General features: G+C 38.0%; 1 protein-coding gene across 1 annotated transcript in view; it reads right to left on the bottom strand.

Moving 5' to 3' along the window:
• Positions 1-20097, bottom strand: part of ec (ubiquitin specific peptidase echinus) — a 378892-nt gene that overhangs the window by 92738 nt on the left and 266057 nt on the right. Inside the window, exon 12 of the mRNA XM_090378841.1 lies at positions 6278-7250. Coding sequence (XP_090234967.1) covers positions 6278-7250 — 973 coding nt within the window. The remainder of the gene's footprint in view (positions 1-6277; positions 7251-20097) is intronic.

Below are 20097 nucleotides of genomic sequence, written 5' to 3'. Positions count from 1 at the left end.
CATAAATTCAAATTGAGGAAAGACAGATGTAGGACAGATATGCAGAAATTTTCCTTTAGCCAGCGGGTAAAGGAAACAGGTGGACAGGTACTTTGAACGAATGGAGGGGTGAAATGGGAGTGTGTTTTTTTTTTTTTTTTTTTTAGAGGTATATGATGCAAGAAAGCTTGCTTTCTTGTATCATATGCCTCTACTAATGCTAAAACCACCTAAGAAGCCTCCCACGTCGACAAAAGAATGAGTTCAAAAACATAGAGAACAAAAAAAAAAAAAAAAAATGCAAAGGTTAATAAAATCTACTTCTCAAGATCTTGATCAAATCAACACTCTACGTTGACTTCTCATCAATTAACCACCCACTGCCTTTAGCCAGTGGGCGGTTGATTGCTGGAACAAACTTCCATCTGTCGCTGTAGTTGATAGCTTAAATAGATTCAAGGCAGAACTTGACAAACATTTGGAGCGAGGGGATGGGTGAAATAAGGGTTTTTTTTTTTTTGGTTTTTCTTGGCTGATGTTATATAAGCTTGTTTTCTTGCATCATGTGCCCTTGCTAATGCTAAAAGAAGCTGGACCGTAAACATCACAATATTATATTCAAGAACTTTCTGAAGATTTTGATCCAAAAGATTTAAATTCAAATGAATTACCTGAGGATTTTCAACTGATTCCTGAAATGGCAGGAGACAGAGTATACTGCAACAACCAGATCAATCGCCTGATTTAGACCCCCCCCCCCACCAGTTTCAACAGTAGACAAGCATGAAATCATTTACCAAAACATTGAACATGACCGTAACTCCTATAACGAATTTGAATCACAATTTCTGAATAATACATTTGGAGCTGTTTGTGATCGATTATGTATGAAAATGATGTAAATTGTGCACTCCAGGAAGTTACCATTAATTTGCTTAGCATTACTGAATGTAGATGTAACAACTACAAAGGCTTGTAATACTTGTCGAGAATCTCTCAAAAATGATTCCATTCCAACATTTTCGAAGAGCAACGGTTTCGTTTATCCTGCTATTCCAAGTCATCTGCCTTGATTGGATTTAGTGGTTGGGCGGTTCATTTCTCCTCATATACCATTCATGCAAATTAGAAGACAGACTTTCAGCTAATACAGAATTTTGGGGTCAAATTATTTCGATGGTCAATCATTTGCCTCGGAGTATAGATGAAGATTATTGCATTAATGTTTATATCAAATGAAAGAAAATTCACAAATAGAGTTATTTAATGGGCTTGGTTCGCAAACGAGATGTAAGGCTTTGGTTAAAATATCTACTTACAACTCCTTTGTATTGTCTGTATGATATTAAGATTGGCGAAGCATTCTTCAATGAAGATATAGAACACGATGGTGCTCCTACACATGATGAAATGAGTGAAGCTATACCTATTGAAGAAAGTTTAGTTGCTGAACAACAAACTCTTTTATGGAGCGATGACAAATATTTACGAATAACTCCTGGTGAACAAAATGTTCCACAAAATTTACTTTTTGAAGAACATGCCGAAGAATTGTCCTTTACTAGCATTTACTTTGGTGAGTATCGAGAGTGTCCATATAATTTAAAAGTTACACAGTTTATGAGGGCATCGAGTGAACTTTGCCATTCGGATCAGTGTAGAGTGACGCCTTATCATCTTCTTTATATGGCCATGAAAATAATGAGACTAAAGAACTTGAGATTTGTTAACATCTGCTTTTAAATACGTCGGTAAAGACTAAGCTCACGAAAGAACAAATCCAATCTCGAGAATATGTCAATAACTGCATTGTAAAGAACTTAGCATTTCTGAAATCGATTCCTAATTCAACTTATTACTGGACACAATGTAAAAGAGATCTATTTGCAATGATCAGACAACTGGGGAAACCTACTTTCTTCTTAACTTTGAGTGCAAACGAAATCGGTTGGCCTAAATTGCCAAAAATTTTATCCAAATTAAAACACGATGGTTTGGATATCCCTAACGACCAAGCAGAAGCTCTTCATTTTATGGAAAAACCGAGATTAGTTAATGAAGATGTCATAATGTGTGCGATTCATTTTAATAAACTTGTGGATTGTATTTTAACTTTACTTCAGTCTAAGCGTTTCAATCCATTTTGACAATGTTATGTCTATTTCTACTGTAAAGGCCTCTGGTAATATCAAACTCCAATCTCCATTCTTTACAATCTCAAGTTTACGTATTATATTTTAGCTATCACAAACCTGTTGTAAGTAAGTTACCTACTGAACATGTATTACAATCCTAAAGCAGCTGCACTTTGTAATATTTCTGTAATGCAATTATGTATGTTAATGGAATATATGATGAGAGCTTTGTCAATCAATTCAGCCCTAGACTGTGCAAGGCACATGGGATAGAATTTTTTCATGTGTGGTCAGTGCATGTTAATGAGACTGTTTTATGGATGGGATACAATTAAATAGGAGTTCAAGAGTATTTGCTGAGGCAGTGTAGGTGCAAGCAATTCCTGCACTACTTCCTTCTTGATTATGCAGCCTGGAAAGCAAGATGCTGAGGATTAAGGCCTGCTGGAGAGTCCCCTGAAGTAAGAAACCAAGCTTATATAGCATCAGCCAAAAAAAAAAAAAAAAGAAAAAAAAAAGAAAAACACACCCCTCTCATTTCACTCATCCACCCACTCCAAATGTTTGTCTAGTTCTGAGCAAGAGGAAGAATCCCACCAGCATTGAGCATGCTCAAACCATTCAAGGCTTTATACACCTCAATCAGATCACTTTGCAGGTGCCTAGTCTCCTGACACTGTAATTTGCAAAACTTAAGCCTTTCTTTGTAAGAGCAACCCTTTGTTCCATTCACTAATCTTGTTGCCCTTCTCTGTACTCGTTCCAACAGCTCTACATCCTTCTTAAAATGAGGCCTCCAGACCTGTATACAGTACTCAAGGTGTGGCCTGACCACTACTTTATACAAGGGGATAATCACCTCCTTATCCCTGCTAGAAAAATTTCTGTATATCATTGACAAGACAACCATGGGCTACTCTTGCAGACCATCTGCACTGCTCAGAAAACTTCATATCGGCTTCCACAATTAAACCCAGGTCCTTTTCACTTTCTACCTGTCAGTGTAGTACCACACAGTTGATACGTTACTCTGGGGTTACTGCTTCCCATATGCAGTACTTTACATTTGTCAATGTTAAACTTCAGTTGCCACCTCTCAGCCCATCTACTCAACTTTTCTAAATCCTGTTGTAGCAGCGTACTGTCATTAGTGTCTGCCGACCGGCGTATCGTCTGCAAACTTGGACAATAAGCCTAATATACCATCATCAATATCATTAATGAATACAGAAAACAACAATGGACCCAACACTGAACCCTGGGACTCCACTAATAACATTAGTCCACAAAGAGCAGTGTCCATTGATTACCACTCTCTGTCTTCTCCCACTCAACCATCCCTTTATCCATAGCAGTAATTTGCCTCCAATGCCACACTGCTCCAATCTGTGCAGCAGTCTTCCATTTGCCACAGTATCAAAAGCCTTTCTAAGGTCCAAATCTAAGATCCAGTTAGAGTAACTAAAAGTAAAAACTGGTGAAATGTATACTTGCCTGTAAACTAATAGTAGGAGCATAGTAAATAAATTTGATGAATTTCAAATAGTGAAGTCATCTGATACGGACAATGAAGAGATATTAGAGCATGGTCACTCAGATATAAGGGATGCAGTATTTGAATACAGAAAGCTCAAACAGCATGAGGGGGAGAGGTTATGCTCTTAGTTAAGAAACACATAAAATCTAAGGTAGTGCATCTGGTTGACATGGATGGCCAGGCGCAATGTTGAGTCAGTTTCATGTGACATAGGCACTGGAGAAACAAAAATGAGAATAGGAGTGTATTATAAGCCTAATGACTATGATGAGTATAACAAACTATACAGAGAAATAGAGCGAGAAAGTCAATCAGAATGTCTTATTTTAACTTTCCAGATGTTAACTGGTACTTGTGGGTTGGTTGCGCACACGCACACACACACCAATCAAGACTTGTTTGATCCACAAAAGTCTGTTAGAGAGGTAGCAAGACAAAGCAATACCCTTGATCTGATTATCAGCAGTGATTGTTCATGCATTAAGACTCAACAGATGAAAGAATCACTAGTTGGAATTGATCATAGTGTATTGATGTGGGATTTACTTAAAGATTAACTACTGTCAAAGGAAAAGAGCTTTTGCTTTTGTAAAGTTGGACACAGTGTCTCAGACAGTTTTAAATTCTATTCAGTGGGACCAACTGATGACATTACCAATAGAAAATTCTAAATGGGAAGCAGTCTAAATGGGAAACAGCTTGACTCCTATACGGATGATCTTAAAGTCCAGGCTACCTTTGACACTTTGTGTAGGCCACTGAGACTGCCATCACCGCGAAATATACACTTACTCAATTGTTTACCTTGTAATCACAAAAAAGTATTTATTTCTTCTTTTTTAGTTTGTCTATAAACACATAAAGATACAATTTTACCATTTGAAAAAACAAGGTGCCATTTCTCATTTCCTACAAATATTTCTGGATAAATAATTCCAAAGATTCCTGAACATTTTGATGGAAAATTCCTCTTTCTTTTTTTTCCTCTCCCCCTTTTTTTTAACACTAATCAACAAAAACCTAAAAAATTCTTTAAAAAGAACGAAAAAAAAAAAAAGAAAACATGCCCGTTAACACAAAATCTGCTTCACATTAATATTTCAAGTGTTGTCCAAAAATTTATCGAACTCTAAAGGAGCTGTTAGAGTTCGATAAACTTCTAGCCTCCACCTTCCTAAATAATAAGATTGCCCTTATTACAGCATTTAATATAGATCATTCACAATTTCAAGATAATAAAAAGTACAAAGCTGAAATCCTCCACAAAATTCTTGCACTGGAATAAACTCCTAATTTTTTTATATACGAGGGGTGATAATTTAATTCATGGACTGATGCAAGATCTTATCTTAATTGTCATTATCCGAATCTTTTGTGGATTTCTTCTCAAAATACGCTCCCTTGGACTTTACACACTTTTACACTGACATATACTGTGAAGTACTTCTGCTGTGGCTCAGTGAGCATTGCTGTGCTGGAAGCAAAACGCTTGCCTTTCAGAGCTTTATTTAGAATGAAATAAGGGGATGTGGCAAAACCTTGGCACCTATGGCAGTGATCACTGCCTGCACAATACTAGCTGTATGAGGCCTTGCATTCTCTTGATGGAGAAACCACTTCTCACCGGAAAGTTTGGTCACTCCGGAGTAAGCTGTCCTACCAAGACACTCATTACCACATGCTTCATTCAGCTGTTTAACTATTTCCGATGCATTTAAGTCCCATCTGATACAATAACGAATCACATATCATTGTTTCAATCTGTATGTCAACATGATACTTGATTCAAACAATCGTCAGTGATACGCAGCTAAAAAACTCACCACGCAGCACTAGCTCAATACTGGCATGTGCACACAGTCTGCACAGTAGTGATCAAAGAGAGTGCCTCTAGTGGTAGTTAGTTCGCACGGTAAACAAAATCTTGCACCAGTCCAGAAATTAAATGATCACCCCCCCCCTTTATTTATTTAATTTATTTATATATATAATATGAATGTTGTGTTATAGTTAGCAGTCACTAGCTCTATCTATGCAGCCAGTCACAAGATAGCAAGTATTTTCGTACAAATTACTTATGCAAAAATTTCTCACAAATAATATATATATATTGTGTTCTTATAGAAGTTTATGATATTAATATTTAGTCAGGTTTACGTTATTAGGAGTTTGTCTGTTGTACAACGTTAATGCTATTGTACATAGGGCAATTAGACATTATATGTGCATGACAAATCCATAACATTTATTTAATAAAATTGACCAATATATATATATATATATATATCTAGTATTTTGTATTGTAGCCTAGTAATTTAGTATCTCCATTAATGTTTGCATATGTACTTTAACTGATTATTACATTTATTACTTTAGTATTTATATTTGTGTCTTAATAGGGATTTGCTGTTTTTATGTAATTGACTGTATATGTGCCCTGTAAATTATTTTGTTGTCAATAATCTCCTTTGACCTTCACATCCAGAGTATGTAAGGCTGGATATCTTTGTAAATTACAAATAAATGAATATTTATTTATCTTGAGTGACAATTAAAATAAATAAAATGATATTTATTCTTCTTTGAAATATATTTCAAAATATAAAATTTTATAAAACACACACACCTTTTATTTGCCAACACAGCTAAATAATTGTTATCCAGTGATGTACTACTGGAAGAGCTAGCACTATTCCGATCACCACTCCAGTTTCCAGAGTCCCTCCTTCTAGGAAGGTTTTCTGCATCAGGAATAATTAATTTTGAATTTTGAGTTCCATGTATACCTTTATTATGCAGCACATTTTCAAAGGAATCTAAGCTGCTGCTACTATTCCTATTACCTACAGTTGCTGGATTATAAGTATTTAGGACCCTCTGCCGTTGTAGTTTTTGCAAATTTAGGACGTTCTCAACAGTCTTTCTACTAATATACGTACTCGGCATTTCAAGGTCTTCAGTAAACTCACTACTCTCTCTGACAGATTGTGAAATTGATGAAAGTCCATGAATTGATGGACTTCTTGCAGAGGAGGTATCTGATTGTGAGTGTCCCTCTTCAAAGCCAGGTAAATATCCAGAAGAATTAATGATAACTTGAACATTTTCATAGGGTGAAGACTTTGATGTGTGGGATGGTTGATATGTGATTCCGTGATGATGATGAGAAATGTCTGTACATTGCTTCTGGACAGAATGACTATCTGTATACTGCGATATGTGTTTTGACTCCACAGACAGTGTGTGGGAATCATGGGAGGTGTGACAAGAAAATGCATTCTGTGAGTTCTGTACATAAGAGTTGGAATTATTATCGGCTCTGCTAGATTGACAAGGATGAGATAAATGATGCACGTGATTGTGCGCATGGCTAAAAAAACTGCTAAGCTTTGGATCACAAAATGAGCTTAGATTATGTGACTTTGCATTTATTGAAGCAGAATAGCAAGACAAATGCTTCAGTTCACAATGTTGATTGTCCTGGATTGAAAGTGGAGGCCGTGATGATAACTGGGTGCTCAATACTGATCTTTGGCTTGACTCAGGTGTATTGTTAGTGATTTGGGTTTCTTCTTTGCTTGCATTGTCAGAGATCACATCTGCAAGAGAAAAAAAATAATAATAACATTTTAGTCTAACAGAATATTTGTTATTTAAAGCATAAGAATGTATTATATAGAGAAACTGTATTTTCTTAAAATGAATTTAGATTTATTATTATTAGTAGTGGCACAGGATGCAAGAAAGCAAACTTATACAGAATCAGCCGGAAAAAAAAAAAAAAAAAAAAAAATCCACTTCACCTGTCCATCTGGTCCACCAGTTTGTCTAGTTCTGCCTTGAATTTATTCAAATTACTCACCTCTACAACAACAAACGGAAGTTCCAACAATCGACTACCCAGTGGCTGAAGATTCTACACATCTGTCCTGCAACCAAATTTACCCCTCGTATATTCTGGGCAAGAGGAAGAATGACATCAACATTCAGCTTATTCAATCCATTCAGAGCCTTAAACACCTCAATCAGATCTCCTGTAAGGAAATCTGACTGAGATGCTGTTCTGTTTCCAGATGCTTCAATTTTCAGAACTGAAGTCTTTCTTGGAAAAAGCACCCCTTTTGTTACCCTTGCCAATCTCATTGCCCTTTTTTGCAGGTTGCGCTGTGGTTGCAGAGAACAGCTGTGCTGCACAAAGCTTTGCTTGATAGTAAACAGCAGATGGTGATAAAGTGTGACAATTTTGGAATGGATTTTTACCAGTGCTACACTATGAATTTTTGGAGTTCCAAAGAAGAACACAGATGAAAAAAAGGGTAGATTTATCAGGCGAGAATATTATTATTGATAGCTTTAGCTTATTTTTGGATTTCTGAGCATTTTTTTGTCACAGTATGATCACTACAAAGATCGTTGTAGTGAGCATAACATTGTACACTTCAAATGCCTTACTGCTCAGAGGTTGAACGATATTGATTATATTAGTCTTAAAAGTGAATATAACTATGTCATTTTTGGAGGGGAATCTAGTTATAAGTTCAAACTAGAATTATTACCGGCTTCTTTGATGCTTTTCTTTGTTCTAAATGAAAAGTACGTGCAATTTCCAACCCCCACAATCCAAATGAAAATCTTTAATATTTTGGATTCTAATTGCCCAAATTCAATAAATAATATATTGCTCAACTTGTTAAGACATCAGCAATGTGTGTGTGTGTGTGTGTGTGTGTGTGTGTGTGTGTGTGTGTGTGTGTGTGTGTGTGTGTGTGTGTGTGTGTGTGTGTGTGTGTGTGTGTGTGAAAGTGGCTTCAATGCCAAAGGAAAAAAATGGTGGAAAATTCAAATAAGAATATAACAATGACCAGGAAGATTTCCCAGAAGTTGAAACTGAAACCGAGTATTATGAGAGAAAACTCTAACAGTGAAGAAAATGCCGACGATTTAGAGCAGAGGTTCCCAAACTGTGTTCTGCGGAACACTAGCATTCTGTGAAATGTGAACAAGTGTTCCTCAAAAATTCATGATTAATAATTTAAAAAAATAAATAAAATTTGCATATTTGTAGTAGCTTACACCACTTTTATATCATTATAATTTTTAACATTTTTTTTTCTGTTATTAATATACTGGCATAGACTAATAATCAAACAGACAGCGGAACACTTTATTTTAGCAGGCTTTGCATTGAGACTGCGTGGAAGTAACATAATGTATCCATTGTATGCATGGAAGTAATGCCATCTACAAAAATGTAATGAATGTAGTGGTCTAATATGCCATTCGTATGCGATTTAGCCTGGAGTACACGGGTTGAAGAAGAGGGAGAAGCTAACTGATATAATTAAACTCACTTCCTTGTATACATTTTTTTTTTGATAATTATCAGTATTTCAAAATATCATTTATTAAAATAAATGACCATGGATTTGTGGTTGAAAAAAGGAACTTTAAAACGAGAAGCAAGTACTTCTAGTATTGCAAGTGCGGTCGATGAAAACGAACACGATGTTGTCACACTTCAAAGTAAGGATGAACAATCGCAGCCTTTTGTTCCCCAAAAATCCAAAGTGAAAAAACAGGAACCAAAAGACCAAAATGAAAGCATGATGACAGTTATTTGAATTTCGGCTTTACATGTGTTGGAAATAAAGATGATCCTGATGCACAGTGCGTCTTATGTAATAAAATTTTAGCAATTAGTTCTTTGGCTTCCATTAAGCTTGTGTTTCGTAAGTGTTGCATAAATATATTGCGGGATGAAAAGTGTTCCATGACTAAAAAAGTTTGGGAAATGCTGATTTATAGAGTTATCCTCCTGGCCCCCTCACTATTAAGGCTAGGAAAGGAAAGGAAAAAAAACCAAGGAGAAAGCAAAGATATCCCAGAAACCCAAAAAGAACAAAACAGAAAAACCTGGAATATTTAACATATTTGATTGATCCAGTTAAACAGGCAAAAGAAACCTGAGTATATATGGTCCTTGAGGTTGTCACAGACATTCTCTCAGATATGCCAGACAAGCAGTACTTGCTACCTGGGAATCTAAAACGCTGATGGAACTGATATTCGGGTGACACTCAAGTCAAGTGGACCCAATTTCGGCGAAGTCCAGACGGTCTGTGACAGCCAAACCCTCTGCTTGCACCTTCACGATGGTGGGACTGTTAGTAATCCTGGGTATAACCTCCATGCACAAGTACATGGTGGGTGACCACCCAGGTGTGAACCAACGTAAGCAGGGGTCGAGGTGTGTTGCCTACACCACATGGAGGAACGCCGCCCCTCTATGTTACCAGGCAGTACTAGGTAGTAGATGACTCTCATCAACCGGTGAAATACCACTACAGTAAACCCCCGCTATTCGCGGGGGTTACGTTGCTGAGAAATGTCGCGAATACCGAAAACGTGAATACTGAGTTATGGCTCCCATAGTAATAAAGTGGTTCCGTTCCAAAGTATGAAATATATAAGAAAAACTAGTCTAAAATTTTGTCTATGTATGTACCTTCATAATATGACTATGTACATAAACAGTACATAGTGAAATGCAAGCATATGGCATCGAAATGAAAATAAGAAACAATTTAATATTAAATGTAATATTTATTAGAAATTTCAAACAAATCTTTCAAACCAGCGCCTTTGCTTGCTAGCAAAAAAAACATCCCACCAGTGCTATCACCAGTTTCGCTAAAGTGTTGATAAAGGAGTTTTGTCTTTTCACGAATGATGAGTGAACTTAAAGGAATTTTATTTTGAGTTCGGTCTTCCATCCACAGATTTTAAGCTTTTTCCATTTTTTCTAATTTAACATCACGAGTTACAGAGCAAATTTTTGAAGCAATTAGCGCGTTTTCACGGACACTACGGCGGATTTTTTCTTCCGATTTTTTGATTGATCGCCGTTGACCCACTGATTTTATAATGTTTTGCCACTGAGGAGACACTTTCACCATTAGAAATTTTGTCTAATAATTCAATTTTATTCGCTAATGTCATCACCTTCTTTGATATTTTCACTTTTCTCTTTTTATTCGTAGCCATATTTTTGTACGGGTTAGAAAGAACTTGTCCAAATAAAGTCACTTTCTTCCGTTAACACACTCGAAAAAGTCTGTTTTACACTGCAAAACGGTAGATTTATCACTTTTGTAAGCATATCAATTTATAAATTGATAAATTTATTCAATTTATAAACATATAAATTAAAAGCAAATGATGAAACCTTCCATGGCAAACGCATAACACGTACTGAACAAGGATTAGCGAGAAACACCCACGCTTGCGATTTTGTCACACCTCTCCCCCCACCCACTGAGCGCTGTTTTGACAGGGAAAGATAATTTTAGCCACGCCCATGTTTTTTATGGCGGAAAATATTCACGGCGCTTTAAAATTCACATTTTTTAAGGTTTCATTTCATATTAAATCAGCGATCGCGAATACGCGAAACCGCGAATACAGATACCGCGAATAGCGGGGGTTTACTGTACTTTGCTTATTTGAGGCTTGAAGTGGTGGAACCCATGTTTAGTCTCTAGAGCTAAGTTCCGGTCAACCCTTCCCTATCTCTTCCATCATACAGTATGATTGATGATTTTTGAGGTTATGATGAACGTTGTGGCGAGATCCAATATTCCTTACATTTCGAGGGTACAGCTCTATAACGGTGTTCGCAGGCTTGCCGCTAGTTAGTACACCGGACCGAACCTATTGGTAACTCTCTGGGAGGCTTCTGAATCAGCCAGTGTATAATTTTGCTACCTCTACTCTGCCAGATAGTGACTGGAGGGAGTCCGAGTAGTGGGTATGCAGGGAACATTGTCGAGGCCAAGTTACGTCAAGGATCTGGGTATATTCTTACCATGTGAACACCATATCCAAAAATTTCATTACTTCATACAGCATATCCCACTCACTTTTTCTTACTATTGAATACACCATGAATTGTCAAATATTGAATTTGACAGTAATGAGGTAAAATTCTCTCTACCTCATTACTGTCAAACTCATTACTTCATTTACCTACAAGAATACCGGACAATCCTATTCATACAGCCAATACGCTTGATCTTTTTCTCACAAACAACCCTTCTAAGTACACAGTCGAAGTGAGAGGTCCTTTAGCCACTTCAGTTCACAACTTGGTGATTGTCTCTTCTCCAATGGAACTTTTATCTCATGGCTTCTCCGAACCTCGTTTTGTTTGGCATTACAAGAATGCAAAATGGGATTTCCTGCGTGACTTCTTTTCTTCTTTTCCTTGGTCGGATTACTGTTTCAAAACTTCTGATGTCAACGTTTGCTTAGATCGTGTCAGTGAAATTATTCTTGCAGGAATGGAATCCTTTATCCCACACTCCACTTTAAAATCTCGTCCTTTATCTAAACCTTGGTTTTCAAATAAATGTGCTACGGCTGTTCAAGAGAAGAATGTTGCATATCGTAATTGGCTTGTTTCTAATTCTTCAGTTTCATTTTCCGCCTATACCAAAGCTCGTAACAATTGTAAAGCAGTTATTAATCAGTCCAAACTAGAGTTTGAACAGGCTAAGAGCAGAAAACTTGCTTCTTGCCCTAATGGTAGCCGAGCATTCTGGTCTCTTGCCAAAGCTATGGGCTGCAAGCTTTGCTCATCTCTGCTCCCACCTCTGTCCGAACAAGATGGTTCGGTTGTCACTTAAGCCAAGGATAAAGCTGACCTGCTAGCATCCCATTTTTCTTCCAACTCATGTTTAATAATCTTGGTAAAACACCTCCCACCATTCCCAACATGCTCCATTCAATGCCTCCTGTGGTCTTCCTCAAAAGGATGTCAGAAGGATTTTGACGAATCTTGATTCTAAGAAAACTCCAGTTCCTGATGGTATTTCTCCACTTGTTCTCAAAACCTGTGCTCCTGAACTTACTCCTAGTCTATGCTGCTTTTTTTCACTTTCATATTCCAAAGGTGTTTTTCCTTCTGCTTGGAAATTTGCTCATATCCAGCCAGTTCCTAAAAAGGGTGACAAATCCCTCCCATTCAATTATCGTCCCATTGCAATTACTTCTACTCTTTCTAAAGTAATGGAGAAATCAATTAACCGCCAACTCTTAAACTACTTAGAAACCTTCCGACTGATCAACAATCGCCAGTATGGATTCCGTCAGTGTCGATCCACTGCTGATATTCTGGCTTATGTTACCCATTTATGGATTAATTCAATGGAAAGGTTCAGTGAAACACAAGTAGTTGCTCTTGATATCTCAAAGGCTTTTGATCGTGTTTGGCATAAAGGTCTTCTAAACAAGCTTCCATCTTATGGTTTGCCAACTGTTTTTAGTAATTGGTTATCCAGTTTTCTCTTTGATCGCTCACTGAGGGTGATGATAGATGGCTCTCTGTCTTCTAACTTCTCCACTAATGCCGGTATCCCCCAATGTTCAGTTCTTTCCCCTGCTCTTTTCCTCTTGTATATTAATGACCTTCTTCCATTGACTGGAAATCCTATCCATAGTTTTGCCGATGATAGCACATTGCATTCCACTTTCCATTTTGAGAAACCTTGTCCTGCTCAATCAGCTTCAACTTCTCGAAAATCTGCTACCAACTCCTTAAATGCCAATCATCAGGTAATTTTCCAGTGGGGCAAAGACAACTTAGTTGATTTCAACCCTTCTAAAACTCAGTCTTGTCTTATATCTCGCAAAAAGGATTCTTCTGCTCCTATGCTTATCTTTAGTCACACTCCGATTTCTAGGCAAAATGATATATCTCTTTCGGGGATTACCCTGACTTCTAATCTCTCTTGGCACAAGCACATTACAAATATTGCTTCCTCTGCATCTAAAAAACTTGGTTTTCTCTTTCACTCTCGGCGTTACTTTTCTTCCAAACAGCTGCTCAATCTGTATAAATCGCAAATCCGCCCTGCCATGGAATATTGTTCCCACATCTGGGGGTGGTGCCCCCAAAACCTCTCTCAGGCTTCTTGATTCCATTCAGAAGAGGGCAGTTAGGTTAATTAATGATTCATCTCTAACAGTCTCTCCACTCGCTGTCTCATAGATGTACTGTTTCTGCTGCATGCCTCTTCTACAGCAGCAGCAGCAGCAGAAGAGGCATGCAGCAGAAACAGTACATCTATGAGACAGCGAGTGGAGAGACTGTTGCATGCCTCTTCTACAGATACTTCCATGGGCACTGTTCTTCTGAATTGACTTCTATAATTCCCGTTCTCTCTCTCTCTTTCAAAACAGTCCGAACACGTGCCGCCACCAGCCAACATCCATTTATGGTCCAACTTCAAACTCACAGAACCAACTTTTCATCTTCCTCGTTTATTCATTCAACTGTCGTTTTCTGGAACAACCTTCCTTCATACCTATTTCCTGAAAATTGCAGTCTACAGAAGTTCAAGTCCAATGTCATCAAATATCTTCTTTTGTCTTCTCAACCTCCAACCCAAGCATGGTACTAAGTACTATAGGTTCTAATACTCTCGTGTTTGGGGTTTACATAAAAAAAAATATATGCACAAGCACACAAACAGGATAACTTCTGCAATAAGATCGCATAGAGTTAACTGTTGGTCACTGTGCGAATGGCACTTAATTGGGCTGAATACTGAAAATCACGTATTGAAAACCAAACTAGAATTTACAACTGAGGAAAAAACAATTATAAAACAATGAATGTATTAACACATGCCCAAGCTACAAAGGTAAAACCAGACAAGACTATACCAAACACAAACAGGTCACAACGAAGCAAGCAAATACCAGCAAGGAAAACAATATTAAAACATGTATTAAAACAAATCTTAAAACAAGTGAAGCAGTGAAGGACACAGTTAAGACAAAACTGAAACCATATCTAAAGGAAATAAATGTAAACAATGTGGAAAAATCAGGAACAATGGGATCCTGATTGAAGTAGCAAATAGAGATGATTTCAAAAAAACCCAGAAGTGGGAAAACTGGGCCTACTTTCTGAGAAACCTAAATGGAAAACCCTCATATCATTATTTCTGATATCACAGAGAATACACTTGAAAGAGACCATATGATAGATATCTATCATATAGTCTCTTTGATGAGTTTGCCAAAGAATTTCTCTTAAAAGGAGGAATGAAAAGAAAAAGAAATGGTCAGTTGATATAATTGCTGAAATTACACCTAGGATTTGGGAAGTAGTGCAGGAACAACAAAGAATCCATGCTGGCTGGATCAGCCATAGATTTAGGGAGCACTTCCCTATAAAAATATGTTATAACTGAAATAGATATGGTCATACTGCCAGGGACTGCAGTCAAAAAATTCTTGTCTGTGGTCACTGTGCAGTTCCTGGCCATGATTACAAGAACTGCAGAAATAAAAATAAGCAGCTAAAATGTGCTACCTGCAAGGCAGCACGGATGACTGACTATTCTCACAGTATCAGGGATGACAAATGCCCCTGTTATAAAAAAGATAAAACTTATATAATCTAGGACCAATTCTGGGTCAGACTGAAAATATAAATATGACTAGGGCTCTAAACTTTGTCCAATTCAATGCTCAAAGAGCAAGAACAGTTGTTGATCATATCAAACTCAAATTAGAAGAAAATAATATAGATATCTTGGTACTCCAAGAACCCTACACACATATGGGTAGGGTTCAAGGATATCCAAGAGGCTATAAAATCATAGAATACACCTCAGGTGTCACTTCTACTGCAGTAGTAACAAAAAACACTGATATTATTGTCACGAAGGTGGGTCACTTCTGCTCCCCAGTGGCAGTGCATGCATATATCACCAATCCTGTGGGATGGTTTTATATTATTTCATTGTATTCCGGACCAGGTGAAGATATAAATCACACTACTGAATATTTGCAAGTAGTTAGAGATTTGCTACTTAAGGGTAACATTATTGTGTGTGCTGATGTCATTAACCGTTAACCTTATGGTACAGCAGTGCAGAAGACAGTGCAGGCATACACAATGGACAGATGCTTACTGAATACATAGTTACCTCCACACGTCAAGTATTAAATCAGCCAAATAGCCTGCCAACTTTAGCAGAAATCAATCACATGTAGGAGAGTTACATTGATTGAGGAGTTTGACTACAAATTCAACAGTTTATAAAATTGAAGACTCATATGTCCAACCAGCCTGGACCACTTCAGATCAGCAATTACTTTCAAACTAAATAAACAGTTACAAACAGCACAACAATCTCTGTTGGATATCAAAAGATATAACATAAAGAAAGCAAATTGGAATGCCTCCACAGAACTTCAGCATTAGTTAAGGCATATGATACAAGAAAGAAAGCTTATACAGCATCAGCCAAAAAAAAAAAAAAAAATTTTCGCCTATCCGGTCACTCCAAATGTTTCTCTAGTTCAACCTTAAATTTATTTAAGCAATCATTTTCTATAACAACAGATGGAAGTCTGTTCCAGCAATCAACTATCTGCTGGCTAAAGGCAAACTTCTCAACATCTATTCTGTAACTGTCTTTCCTCAATTTGAATCTATACCCCCTCAGGTTCTTAATCTGAACAAGCAGAAGTATCCCGTCAGCACTGAGCCTGCTCAAACCATTCAAGGCCTTACACACCTCAATCAGATCACCTCGCAGGTGTCTAGTCTCCAGATGCTGCAACTTGCAGAACTTAAGCCTTTCTTCGTAAGCACATCCCTATGTTCCTCTCATCAATCTTGTTGCCCTTCTCTGTATTCGTTCTAGCAACTCTACATCCTTCCTAAAACGAGGCCTCCAGACCCGTATACAGTACTCAAGGTGTGACCTGACCATTGCCTTATACAAAAGAATAATCACCTCCTTGTCTCTGCTAGAAAAATTCCTATATATCATTGACAAAATTTCATGAGCTGCTCTGGCAGCACATCTGCACTGGTCAGAGAACTTCATATCTGATTGCACAATTACCCCCATGTCTTTTTCATTCTCCACCTCCCTGAGCGTAGTACAACACATTTGGTAGGTTTCTCTTGGGTTACTGCTATCCATATGCAGTACTTTCCATTTGTCAATGTTAAACTTCAGTTCCCACTTCTCAACCCATCTGCCTAATGTTGTTATTTGGTTTTTAGGAGCATTAGCAACTAAGGCCATATTGCTCCGGGAATATGCGGTGGCCATTCGTTGACCTTTTCGCATCGTCCATATTTGATGGTCACAGGCTCGAACCCTGGTCTAATCAAGAAGCGTGTGTTTAAGCACTGCTGCTCCTGCCCACATGGCTACGGAGGCGCCCCCATCTGCCTAACTTTTCTAGATCCTGTTGCAGTAGCACACTGTCTTTAGTGTCATTAACAACCCTGCCAACCTTTGTATCATCTGCAAACTTGGACATTAAGCCTGATATACCTTCATCGATATCGTTGATAAATACTCAAAATAACAATGGGCCCAGCACCGAACCCTATAGGACTCCACTAATAACATTAGTCCATGTAGAGCAGTGTCCATTTATTACCACTCTCTGCCCTCTCCCAATCAACCATCCCTTTATCCAATGCAGCAACTTGCCCTTAATGCTATACAGCTCCAATTTGTACAGCAAACAGCAGTCTTCCACGTGCAACAGTATCAAAACCATTACTGAAATCCTAGTATATATCAAAATTATTTTTTGCATTAGGTTCTTTTGTGACCACATCATAGTATCTAATCAAACTGGTCAGACAAGACTTTCTCTTAACAAACCCATGCTGTGTCTGAACTATTATTGCAGCCTTGTCCAGGTGATTCTGTATCACCTCTTTAACCTGTGACTCCATTATTTTCCCAGGAAGAGAAGTTCTGGGAAAAATAACAGGCCTATAATTATGTGTCACCCTTTGTGAATTGTGGATACATTTGCACATCTCCAGTCCATGGGGACCTCCCCTGAATCTAAGGATGCTCTCATAATTATGGCTAAGGGTTTGCAACTTCCCTCTCTGCCTCTTTAAATATAACTGGATAGATTCCATCCACCCCAGGTGCCATTTTTATGTTTAACTTCAAAAATTTCTCCTCCACTTTGCTCTCAGTTATTTCAAAATCACTTAGTTCCCTGTTAGAGTTTATACACTTCTGGCATTCCCCTACTTGAATAACTAGTTCCTCATGTGTGAATGTAGATGCAAAATACTATTCAGTTTATCAGCTACTTGAGCAGGATAATCAATAGTCAAACCATCTATGTTAAGTGCACAAATATGATTCATCCCCTTCCTTCTAGAGTTTACATAAGTAAAGAATTCTTTTGCATCCTTTGCCAAAGATTTCTCGTAATCTGCCTTTGCCTGCCTAACCTCCTTTTTAACTTGATTACAGACTAGCTTATATCTGCCATAGGCAGATATAAGCTAGTCTGTTGCCTGAGTAGTGTTGCCTGATAATTTATACACATCCCATGCATTTTTCTTCTGTGCCATGAGCCTCATGAATTCATCTGACATCCATTTTGGCCTGAACCTTGAAGAGTATTTCTTAGTTGGTATGAAAAGCCTAGTAGCCTCCAAGGTTAAGTCTCCTAGTAGCGACCAAGATGAAGTTCCCATTTAGGACCCTTGGTAACATCATTAGTTGATCCACTGTATAAAATTTAAAAACTGTCGGAGACCACCGTAGTCACCTCTACAAAAGCAAAAACCATTCCCTTTACCCTTGATGGTAGTTACATCTTTAAGTGAATCCCACATCAGTACACCGATCACTATCACCTAGTGGTTCTTTTATCTGCAAATGTAGAAAATGAGGTAAACGTAGCTTGTGGATCAGTACTGTATTTGGGGCAATCAATAAGTACATGCTGGATAGTGAGCTGAGTGTTGCAATTTGTACACAGGGGTGGATCAGGGCCTGCAAGAAGATAAAGATGTGTTAGGTGTGTATGGCCTATTCGTAGTCGAGCTAATACTACTTCTTCATGTCTGTTCTCACATATACTCGACTTCCAAGGACTGAGATCTTTCTTTATACATCTTCTTGTTACTAACTTGATTTTGCCAGTTATGTTGCCATTGCTCAAGATTTCGCTTCTTTATAATTAACTTGAGATTGGAGAGTTGTATGCTAAACGGTTGATCTACAGGATCTGTAGCAGTCTTGGCAGCTAGGTCAGCACATTCATTTCCAGCAATATCAATGTGACCAGGGATTCAACAAAAGAGAACTTGTTTGTTCTTATTTAACTTGGTCATGGTATTCCAAATATGTGCGATTAAGCAGTTTTGATGATTTTTATTCTGCTGTATAGCTTGGATAGCACTAGATGAGTGTGTAGATAAAAGTGTGCAAAGTATATGTTGAGAAGGTGAAATTAAACGCAATGTAGATAGCATAGAGTTCTGCAGTGTAGCTACTGCATTCATTGGGGAGTTTCCTGGCTATGGTAAGGTTGGGAAATACTGCTGCTGCACCAACATGAGCATCAGTTTTAGATCAGTCAGTGTAGATTGGTATGTACTCTGTGTGCTGGGTTCTCAGTGCAGCATGAATTTGCAGTATGTTCTGTTGGGGTAAGGTGTGTTTCCCCAATGATGTGAGTGAAAGATCGCACAACGGTATGTGATACATCCAAGGTGAGACTGTACGAGAAGTAGTAGGCTCTATCATGCTAAAGTCAATTTGCCAGTCAGTGAGCAAGGAATGTAGGCGTATCCCTGTGGATGGGTAGGCTCTGTAAAGGTTATCCCATTTGGATGAGAAATGTCCATTCTGTGTCCAGTTGCCCTTTGACTTTTGCTGCATAGTTTAACAGAAGCATTTGTCTGTGTAGATGTAAAGAGGTTTCAGTTGCTACAGCATATAAGCTTTGGACTGGTGATGTACGGAATGCCCCTAGTGTAAGATGAAGAAAATTGTGGTGTACAGAATCAAGCCAACATAAGGCACTTGGTTTAACGGAGCTGTAGTCAACCGAGCCGTAGTCTAAACGCGACTGTATTAATACATAATACAAATGCAGTAATGTGTAAAGGTCGGCTCCCCGTGTTGTGCCAGATAGTACTCTTTAGATGTTTAGCTTCTTAAGGCAAGTAATCCAGAGCTCTTTTATATGTTCGAGGAAGGTAAGTTTTTGGTCAAGAACCACACCAAGAAAGTGGACACTAGGAACCACTGGGATGATTTGAATTTCTAGGTGAAGTTCTGGGTCTCGATGTAGATTACTCTTCCTGCAGAAGTGTATCCCGACAGTCTTTTGTGGCAAGAGGTGGAAACCATTGTTTTGGGACCATTTTACAACTTCGTTGATGGCACCTTGCAACTGTCTTTCTACCATTCACATATTAGGCAAATGGCAGGAGATACTGAAGTCACTGCATACAGGGTAGTGGACATTGTCTGTGGTAGATCCTCTGTTATCGATTTCATTATTATATTAAATAGGGTGGCACTTAGTACTGAACCTTGTGGGATTCCTTCTTCCCAGATAAAATTGGAAGATAACTGGTTG

This window comes from Mastigoproctus giganteus, chromosome 8, assembly GCF_048544385.1.
Source record: "Mastigoproctus giganteus isolate SK-2022 chromosome 8, ASM4854438v1, whole genome shotgun sequence".
NCBI classification, from domain to species: Eukaryota; Metazoa; Arthropoda; class Arachnida; order Uropygi; family Thelyphonidae; genus Mastigoproctus; species Mastigoproctus giganteus.
Note: the sequence above shows the minus strand (reverse complement) of the source record. Positions and strands in the feature narration are given on the sequence as shown.